We start from the raw sequence: 10,610 nt of genomic DNA on the forward strand, positions 1-10,610 counted from the left end.
GAACAAGTGCTCGAAACTCAACCGACTCGTCAGTCCCTCAGGCCTCAAGGTAAAAAGGCATCAAAGGAAAAAGGTAGTTCTTCCAAAAATGACTACACTAAATATATGGAGGAACTTGCTCACCAAGGTGAACTGAACATGGCACGGTAAAAGGCTAGAGATGAGGAAAAATTTGCTGTTATGGCAGCAATAATAGCAGCTACTGAGGCCCGTGATGCGGCGACTGAAAGACAAAGAGAAATAGTTAATCAAGAGAACGAGCTGGTTAGACAAGCACTTCATCGAGAAAATGAAAGGCTTAGAGAAGAAATGATGGCTCAAGCAGATCGTGACACTATGAGCAAGTCTCTAGTAGTACTGTCTCCGAATTCAAAATATTTTTGGACATCGGAAAAAAGAGATGTCATGCGAAGGAGCCGTGCAAGAGATGCGGAAACAAGTCAAGGGGGTTCTAGCTACACAAATCATGGCAACCAAGATCCTAGCACCACATATCCTAACTCCAGATACTTTGTATCATTTTTATGTAATTTCTTATTATTTTAGAATTTTATGTTTTTTCTTTTTTTTTTCTTTTGAACTTTATTTAATTTATTATGTAATTTTTATGTTTTTTTCTTTTTTTCTTTTGAACTTTATTTAATTTCTTATGTAATTTTTATGTTATTTCTTATTTATTTTTTAAAATTTATTTATTTTTATTTAATATATTATGCAATTTTAATGTAATTATTTATTTATTTTTGTACTTTATTTAAACACATGAAATAAGGTTACATAAACTCACCAAATAAGATTACATAAACTCACCAAATAAACTTAAAAACAAAATACAATTTATTCTTCAACCACATAAAATTACATAAACTCACCACATAGAATTACATAAACTTAAAACAAAATACAATTTATTCTTCAACCACATAGAATTACATAAACTCACCACATAGAATTACATAAACTTAAAAAAAATACAATTTATTTTTCAACAACAAGCCTCATTTTAATTATCTTCGCCTTCATACAATCCCCACTGGTGCTCAATCAAGTCATTATGACGGGTTACATGCCAATATGGCTCTTGCACATCAGTGTACCGCTGAACAATCAATTCATTGTAACGTCCATCGCATTCCAACGACTTGTGTTGCACGGGATCTTCAATCCGATCATGAGCATAGTAGATACGTGTTCTTGAGTTGTTCATCGGATTCGGCTCATATTCATCGATGGCATCATAATCATACTCATCTTCAACAATCATGTTGTGGAGAATAATACACGTCATCATGATGGATCGAAGAGCCTCGACATCAAACATTCTAGTTGCAGCCCTGACAATAGCCCAACGAGCTTGCAGGATACCAAAACAACGCTCGACATCCTTCCTACACCATTCTTGACATTTTGCGAAGTGTTTTTCCTTTTCAATCTGTGGATGTGGCACTGTTTTGACAAATGTTGACCACCTTGGGTAAATGCCATCTGCAAGGTAGTATGATCCCTCGTATTGGGTATCATTAACCCAATATGTGCATCTCGGCGATTTTCCTTGCAGCAGTTCGTCGAACACTAAGGATTGGGCAATGACATTTAGGTCATTCTGAGCTCTTGGAACACCAAAAAAAACATGCCAAATCCATGTATCAAATGAAGCCACCGCTTCCAAAATGATGTTTTTGGCTCATTTTCTGTCGCCATAAGCTCTTTGCCATACACTTGGACAGTTTTTCCAAGTCCAATGCATGCAGTCGATGCTTCCAATCATGCCAGGGAAGCCTCGCATCTCACCCTTCCTCAGAATCATTCACATGTCCCTTGGCATGGGTGTCCGGAGGTACTCATTTGTGTAGAGGGCTTCAATTGCAGAGCAAAACTGCATCAGGGACTCCAGAACAATTGTTTTTCCCATCCTTGCGATCTCATCCACTTGATCTACAGATGTTTCATATGCAAGCATTCGCAAGGATGCCGTAATTTTTTGCTTGGGAATAAGACCTAGAACATGAAAAGCATCATCTTTTTGCACAAAGTATGGATCATGGTTGCAAATAGCACTTGTTGATGCACAAAACCGGAGGTCTTGGAACAACTTAAATTCAACCATGAATCTGCAAGAAATGTAAATAACACAAGATGTATCGTGGTTCACCCCAATGTTTGGGCTACGTACACATTCATTGTATTTCTCTGAGAATATTTGTGAGGGAGAGAGTGTGAGAGCTTTGCTCTAGATAGGAGAGGCTTTGAGAGGGGGTAAGGAGCCTTAGGAATTGGCCTCCCCTAATTGTGAGGGTGAGGGGTCCTTTTATAGAATAAGGACTTCTCACTTATTACATATTTGCCCATTCCTTTATCACATAATTACATTTAAGTCCCCCGAGTATTTGTATGAGATCTAAATACGAGACCCTAAATATGGTATAAACAGTAGTCCCTCAAGTCTTCAGTCAAGAGACTTTTTTGGCTGGAGATTTGAAATTCAGTCCATGTGTGGGCCGAAGTAAATAGATGTTATCTTGAACTGATGTTCGATATGAGGCGGTGCTCAATCTGAAATGATGCTCAACTAGAAGTAGCACATGCTGCGAGGTTGCTCGGCTCGTGGCTTATGTTACCTTCGTTGGCTCGGCTTGTGGCGTTGAAGGTGAATGAGTCCCTTTTATAGAATAAGGGCTCGCTCTTCAATACATGAATGATGGGCTAGAGTTAATGCTCTCTAATGATGGTGAAGGAGTCCCTTTTATAAAATAAGGGCTCACTCCTCAGTACATGAATAATGGGTTAGGAGTGATGCTCGTGGCGAGGCAGTTGCTCAGCTGGCGGCGATGCTCTCTAACGAAAGTGAGGGGGTCCCTTTTATAGAATAAGGGCTCGCTCCTCAATACATAAGTGATGGGCTAAGTCCCCCAAGTATTTTTCATGAGGCCCAGTTGAGGCCCAATATATGGTACATAATGTAGTCCCCCAAGTCTTCGGTCAATAGAGTCTGTTGGCTGGAGACTTCAAATTGAATCCATGAATGGGCCGAAGTGGCGGTTGTTCGGAGGCGGTATTTGTATACCTTGCACTGAAGCTTTGTAGGTGAAGCTTTGCAAGTGAAGCTTTGAAGCTAGAGCTCTGTAAATGAAGTTTTCGAAGCTGGAGCTTTTGTAAATTAAGCTTTTGAAGCTAGAGCTCTGTAAATGAAGCTTTTGAAGCTAGAGCTCTGTAAATGAAGCTTTTAAAGCTGATTGACATGAGTGATGCTCATGAATGTTTATGTTGATTGACATGAGTGATGCTCATGGATATTGTCATAAGTGATGCTTATGAATGTTAACATGAGTGATGCTCATGAATGTTTATGTATGAATGACATGAGTAATGCTCATGTATAATTTGGAGTACTGGGCGTACTTTTGATCACCTGGTTGGTGGCATGAAGGAGAGTACAAGTTATACATTCCATCACATGGTTGGTGGCATGAATGGCTAGTTGTCAAATGATATTAGAGTACGGGTTGTACATTTCATCACCTGGTTAGTGGTAATAGCGGCAGGTTGCCGAATAATTTTGGAATACTAGGTGTACTTTTGATCACCTGGTTGGTGGTAATAGCGGCTGGTTGCCGAATAATTTTGGAGTACTGGCGTACTTTTGATCACCACCTGGTTGGTGGTAATAGCGGCTGATTGCCGAAGAATTTTAGAGTACTAGCGTACTTTTGATCACCTAGTTGGTGGTAATAGCGGCGGGTTGCCGAATAATTTTGGAATACTGGGCGTACTTTTGATCACCGGGTTAGTGGTAATAGTGGCTGGTTGCAGAATAATTTTGGAGTACTGGGCGTACTTTTGATCACCTGGTTGGGTTATTTTGGGCTTATGGGCCTTCGCCCTCCACACAACATTCCAGCCCATTTATTTTGGGCTTTGCCAATTTTTTTTTTTTTACCCTCTGATGGGATTTATACAGATGTCTCTGAAAGATAGGAAAAATAAATTACATCATACATATGCCAAGAAAAGTAAATCACATCATTCTGGTTTGGTGTTTATTCCTTACTTTTGCAGATTTGCATGCCTGTTATCCATAGCTTTTCTGTGGGCGGTCAACAAAATGAAGAAAGCACCAACTTGCCTCAGTTTTCAAGTAAAGGAATCATAATTCTTTCTTTTCTCTTTTCCTTTTTGCTTTCCTTTTGCTTTGGTTTCTGTTTTCCATTTCCTGCGTGTTCTCCCTGTCCTTTGATATTACCCACTTGCTTTCTTTTGCTTTTCTCTAAAGTGACAACTGCTTGGACACTTATATTCTATGGTAATAATTGCAGCCAAAGTGACAGCTGCTTTCTGCTTTTCTTGTTGATGAATGCGTCGAGAACGATAAGGTTTTGAAGGGCTGAGACTCCGACGGGGAAATGGCCGGAGGAGTTATTTCTGCTAATGTTTAATGTTGTGAGGTTGGTGAGGTTTGAAGTATTGGAGATGGCTTGTCGAATGCTCATGTGCCTTAAGGTCTTCCGTCATGGGGAGGGGATCTTCGCAGGACTTGAGCACGACAATGGCGCTAGGGAGGCTCATGAAAGCGACTCAAGATAAGAAAACTTCAGTGCTTTCCGGTCATTTCCAAATACTCCGTCGCGCAACGGAAGGCGGCGACGTTGTGGACTGTGATCTCGAAGTTGACCCACAAAGAACATGAAAAAGGCGTAACAATTCATCAACCTCCACTTCTTCTGCTTGACTGGTAGGGTTGCTGTTCCGTTTGATCGCATACTCCGAGAGCTTAACATGCGCTACTGTTATTTCTGCCATGGAATTTAAGATGTTCCACATCCTTAACACAGGATGTTGTAGAAGTTCATAGCGAAGCCCGTATGCTAAGTTGCTCAGCGATTTTGCAGTGTAGATCCTTGTGAAATGCCATGTCAGTATGGTTAGTAGCCCTATTAAAATTGCTAGCATAACCATGATGGCGAGGCGGGCTACGAAGACGCTGTAGTAAGAGGAGAGGCAATGAGCATTTCCATACTGGGACTGGTCTCTTTCAATATCCCTATGAAAGATTCTTCTTCCCTGAGGAGTTGTAGTGTTGCTCTTTCTCCAAGGTGTGGCAAAACTTGAAATTTTATCAAACACTTTTCCAACTTTAATCTGCTGCTGTTTTCTGGATACAACCGAAGGTGTAGCCGGGAATGGAGTCGATGGCTAAGGTGAAGGTTTCTTGTAAGAGGTTAGCTGCTATGCTGGAGCCACCATAAGTCATGTTGAAACTGCAGGAGCTGCCTAAGCAAGTGGGGTTGGGGACCTACTTGCACTACGCAGCTTGGCAACCAAGGTTCTTGCAGGTTGTGGATTTGATAGAGTTAAAAACATTGAAGGAGCAGCCAATACAGCCATTGTATGGAATCCAAGAAACATCACTACTAGTGTCAACAGCCATAAGCAAAGTCTGAGGTGGTGTGCCGATCTTAGCCTTCACAATGTAAATGGGGCTCTGAATGATCTACCGGCCGGAAGTGATCGGAACAACCGATTTTGTGGCGACGAGGCTGGACAGGAATTGGAGCCTGGCCTGGTCCTTGGCCTACATTTGGAGGACACTCTCCTCCCATGACATTGGTTTGGAGGGTCTAAAGGGAGAGCATAGGCTGTAGACATGGATTTTTCACTTGGATGAGGCTTGGCGAAGCCTTGGGTTCTCAAATTGGATATGTCTCTCCATTTAAAAAAAAAAAATTAGAAGCAGCTATTGCATAGAGAGAGAGAGAGCTCTGTGTCTGTGTCTCTGGTTTCTTGCAGATCCATGGCGGACAATGGTGAGGTTGTGAAGATTTCACGATGTGAGATGGAAAACGGAAGAGAACCGACACAGCTTTTCGTGTCGATTCCCACAGACGGCGCCAAATGTTGATGCACAAAACCGGAGGTCTTGGAACAACGTAAATCCGACCGTGAATCTGCAAGAAATGTAAATAACACAAGATGTATCGTGGTTCACCCCAAGGTTTGGGCTCCTTCCACACTGATTATGTATTTATCTGAGAGGTGAGGGAGAGAACCTCTATAATGAGAGGAGATGTGAGAGGGGTGAGAAGGCTTCAGAAATGGTATCTCCTAATTGTGAAGGTGAGCGGTCCTTTTATAGAATAAGAACTCCTCACTTATTACATATTTGCCACTTCCTTTATCACATAATTACATTTAAGTCCCCCGAGTATTTGTACGAGATCTAAATACGAAGCCCTAAATATGGTATAAACAACACTCATGATTTTGTCGAACAAATTTCATTGCATTCTAAAACGACGTCTAAAAACATGATCAGGGAATATGCTATTGGGAATAAAATAATCTTTCAATAGATCTTTACCTCGTTTTTCCCTTTTTTTATCGAGTTTTGCAGCACGTCTTGGTTTGGTTATCTGACCCACAACTTCCATGACACGGCGGGAATGTGAGGCCCTCTGCCTTCTATGGTGATCATCCTCATCCTCCTCCATGAAGAAAGCATCATCTCCACCTCCACCTTCCTCGAGATTGGCCAATTCTGTCTGTTGTGCCAATAACCTTTTATGTTGCTCCTGCAACTGTTTATACACTTTCCTTGAAGAAGACATTGTAATAAGAACTCAAGATTTGAAAATGATGAACAAGGATTCTGAGCTAAAAAGAAGGATTGAGCTTGGTGTGAGGATGGATGTAAGGTTTATATGGACAAAAAAAGAAAGGATGAGGTTCTGGACAATGCCACGTGGCACTACGTGATTGGTTGAAAATCTTATCGAAATCTTGGCTAAATTATTGTAAACCGGAAGTGACACGTGGCATGTTGGGATTGGTCGAAAATATTATCAGAAATCTATCCACAAAATAGTACGTTCGGATAATGACACGTGGCATGACGTGATTTGTTGAAATCTTATCGAAATCTTGGCTAAATTATTGTAAAACGGAAGTGACACGTGGCGCGTCAGGATTGGTTGAAAATCTTAGCGGAAATCTATTCACAAAATAGTACGTTCGGATAATGACACGTGGCATGACGAGATTGGTTAAAAATCATATCCGAAATTAAAACTATTTTATTTTTTTATTCTTTTAGAAAAAAAATTAAAATATTTTAAATGGGCTGGGTGCTAGCGCATTTTGTAGGGGTGGAGATCGTTTGTGCCAGCGCATTTTTTCATTGGGTGCCAGCACATTTTTTTAGGGGTGGAGATGCATTGGCCTATTACTGTTCATTGGAGTCTGTTACTGTTCACTGAAGTGGATAAATGGGCTGGGTGCTGGCACAAAATCCTTAGGGGTGGACTTGCTCTTATGTAAATTATTCTTTATTAAATGTCTAAGGTGGATATGGTGACAAATTTCAAATTCTTATTTGCGAGTGACGAAATAAGCCTTAACATTTTTCAAGGCTTCTATTCTTCTATACGAAAGTCATGCATTCAACACGCCCTCTCATGTGTGGCCTCAATAAAGCCTAACTCATGGAGAAACTATATGGGGTAACAAGAGCTATTAGGCTCAGCACGTGCTCTAATATAACCAGTTGAAAATATAAGGGAGAGATAAAAATTATTTAAACTATTAGACAAAGACTTTTCTTATGCGATACGAGATTCATGCTCCCAAGTTCTTAACAATAGTTGTTTTGTTGAATTCTTTAGTCACCAGATGTCATTTAAAGTCTCCAGTCATTTGGTAAATCTCATTTTGAAGCTGCAAAAGTTACTTGGGCTTAACTGTTGCTATTCACAAGTAACTAATGGGCTATTGTTTTTGGCATCTGGTGTACCTCACCATAGGGAACAATGGGCTTATACTTTTTTACCAATAAATGGGCTTCATGTTTTGCTACTCGTTTAGGACTATCAGTGGGGCTTTAACCAACTAATGGGCCACACCTTCGCAACGTATTTTTTTCATTTTTAAATAAGCACCTTTGCCACTAAACTACAAGAAAATATAATGGAGGACTGATATAGGAATGAAGCTCACGCCTTTGGGTAAGTATTTGGTGATCCGGGTGCCAGTCGAATCCAAGACTTGTCGATCTTTAGACGTACTATAAAGTCAACAAGTTATAAGAAGACGAGTGAAATTGATGAATTTCCATTAAGTAATCGCTAATCTATGTATCAGCTCTCTTAATTAGTTGTACCACAAAGCCAACAAATTTTAAAAGCCCGGCGAAACTAACAATGTCATACAAACCAAATAACACAGTAAAAGTATCCGCGAATACCTCTTGCCTTACAGTTACCTGTTGAGGACCAAGCCCAGGTTCTTAGGCCTTTGTCTGTGCTGTTGTTAGTCTCTTGCACTTCTTAGGCCTCTAACAGGATCTTCTCCGGATTTTTTTTTAAGAGGATTTTATGGATTTGTGAATCATGTTAGTTCATTGTATATCGTGTTATTTGTGTTTAATTTTAAATAAAAGCATTTTTGTTTAATTTTAAATAAGAACATTTAAAATGATTTCTGACCGCGTGAAGTACGATGAATGGACACGATTCATAGATCCCTTGGATCCTCACACTTTAACTGGCAAAGATCCAGATTCTCTATACCCACTTTAACTAAAAAAGTAACACATGAAATAAATAAAAAAATAAAAAATATGGCACGTTATGGAAATTTACAATCATAAGATTCTCACGGTTGAACAACACAATCTTGGAAGCAGAAAGAATATACACATGTACAGGAGGATTAGTGTACGGACAAAATCGTAGTTGCAATCTTAACAGCAACGACATTTTAACATCTTTATTTTTTCGGGTAACAAAAAGTTTAGGGGAAGAGGAGGTTATCCCATCTTAGAGTCGTTGCATATACAAGCTTCTTTGAGGATTTATAGATGTGGACTTAGCCCATTTTTTAGATTTTACAGATCATCCATCAAAAGGGATTGACAACAACGGAACTCGAACTTAAGTCTTGTCTAGCGAAGAAAATCATCCTTACCAACTCAACTGACCCTTGTTGACATATTTTAACATCTTCATCATCTTATAATAAGACTAAATTGCACCTGTTTGGGATAAAATCTGAACTTTGGGCCAGAGAGAAAGTCGGCCCAAACCCAAGGCCCAGAGGAAAACTTAGGAGGCAGGAAAGAGGCTTTCGGCTGGGCACAAGTTACAAAGGCCACCTGCTTACCTGCTCAAAGACCACAGGGGGTAGGCTATTCAGTCAATACATAGCCCAATAAAGTACTTTATTGGTGGCATTCATGTAAAAAAGCTAGTGAGTCATCACCAAACCGCATTCGGGCACCGCTATTGCTACAGGAACCCAAGCTAAAGGCGTCTATAAAAGGAGGAAGAGAAGACAGAATTAAGGACACTCAATCAAACAAACAAAAGCCAAAACTCTGCTCAAGCCAGATTTGCCTTCAACGAAGCTGTAGTCAGCACAAGCCTTCATCCCATTCGGGATAAACCTTCCCAAACCCCTGTAATAGCTCTGCTACCTTGTTCATGGTGGTATCGATTCATTTTGTATACTCTTCTCCCCCCTCAACCCCTCTAAAAGCTTTTAGACCTCTGACAGAGCCACAAAGATAGATTTTGTAAGAAGTTCAGCCTTGGCCGATAAGGTTCAAACTTACCCGACTATCTTTGCTCTGTCTTTGTCTTTTCTTTCTTTTAAAAGCACAATAACATGTTATATATTCCCAGTTATATACAAGTTATTTCTAGCAAAGTCATAATGAAAATGAGTCTTCAGCGCTTGAATCCGATCTGAATCGCGTCAGAGTTCAAATCAGATCTAAGTCTTAAGCCCGCGGGCATGTAATTTAAAGATCAGTAAAGTCCTTGGCCTCAAGGCATAAAAAAGAACTCTATGTGGACTCAACCCATCCACGACAATCCTTGATAAGCGAGAAGTCCGAAGTTACTTGGGGCGCAAGTAATCAATCTATTTCTCCGTTTTATTGCTATTATATCTTGATTCGTAGAAAAGGCTTAAGCACGGAGTGAATTCTGATAGAAAGCCTCAAGGCCTACACCTAAGGCCCCACGAAGGCATCTATTTAGCTTCATTTCATGTTGCGGTCTAGTTGGTCCGAGTATAAGGATTAACTCTGATGGGAAGCCTCAAGGCCTATACCTAAGGCCCTACAAAGGCACTCATTTGGGTTCGTCCTACCTCTTGGATTCAGATAATCAAAGGTATAATAGTAATAAAACTCTGGCAACCATAAAAGACCAAACATGATACATCCAAGTGCTAGTTTAGTTTGACAGGAAGCCTCAAGGCCTATACCTAAGGCCCCACAAAGGCACCTGTTATATCTAACTTGGTTTCTCGGGCGTATACATATTCAATCAAAGCTTAACACCCATTCAACATCTGCCATGCTAAAGATGGTAGTGGCACGCCTGAGCATGACAAAGTTAATCTTGATTGTGAGCCTTAAGGCCTACACCTAAGGCCCCACAAAGGCACCCTTTCAAATTAACTCTGTCCTTCTCTTTCAGAACCGCCCGACGAGCCTTGCCCGAAGTGTGTCTTGCCCGACCAAGATCTGCCCGACAAAGGCTTGCCCGAGCGAGTCCGAGAAGAAAGCAGAAGTACGACAGAGACCCTCAACCGACGCCATTCTCCCAGGGGAG

At 40.6% G+C, this 10,610-nt stretch overlaps 1 protein-coding gene across 1 annotated transcript; it reads right to left on the reverse strand.

Moving 5' to 3' along the window:
* Positions 1–1,003: 1,003 nt before the first annotated feature.
* On the reverse strand, positions 1,004–6,602 carry LOC139191546 (uncharacterized). The gene is made up of 3 exons (XM_070812430.1): positions 6,356–6,602; positions 1,812–1,998; positions 1,004–1,610 (listed from the first exon to the last, which is right to left on the reverse strand). Exons 1-3 carry the CDS (start codon positions 6,600–6,602, stop codon positions 1,004–1,006), a joined length of 1,041 nt encoding a protein of 346 aa, XP_070668531.1.
* Between the last annotated feature and the right edge of the window lie 4,008 nt (positions 6,603–10,610).

The sequence above is a fragment of the Malus domestica genome, chromosome 14 (assembly GCF_042453785.1).
Source record: "Malus domestica chromosome 14, GDT2T_hap1".
Taxonomy (NCBI): Eukaryota; Viridiplantae; Streptophyta; class Magnoliopsida; order Rosales; family Rosaceae; genus Malus; species Malus domestica.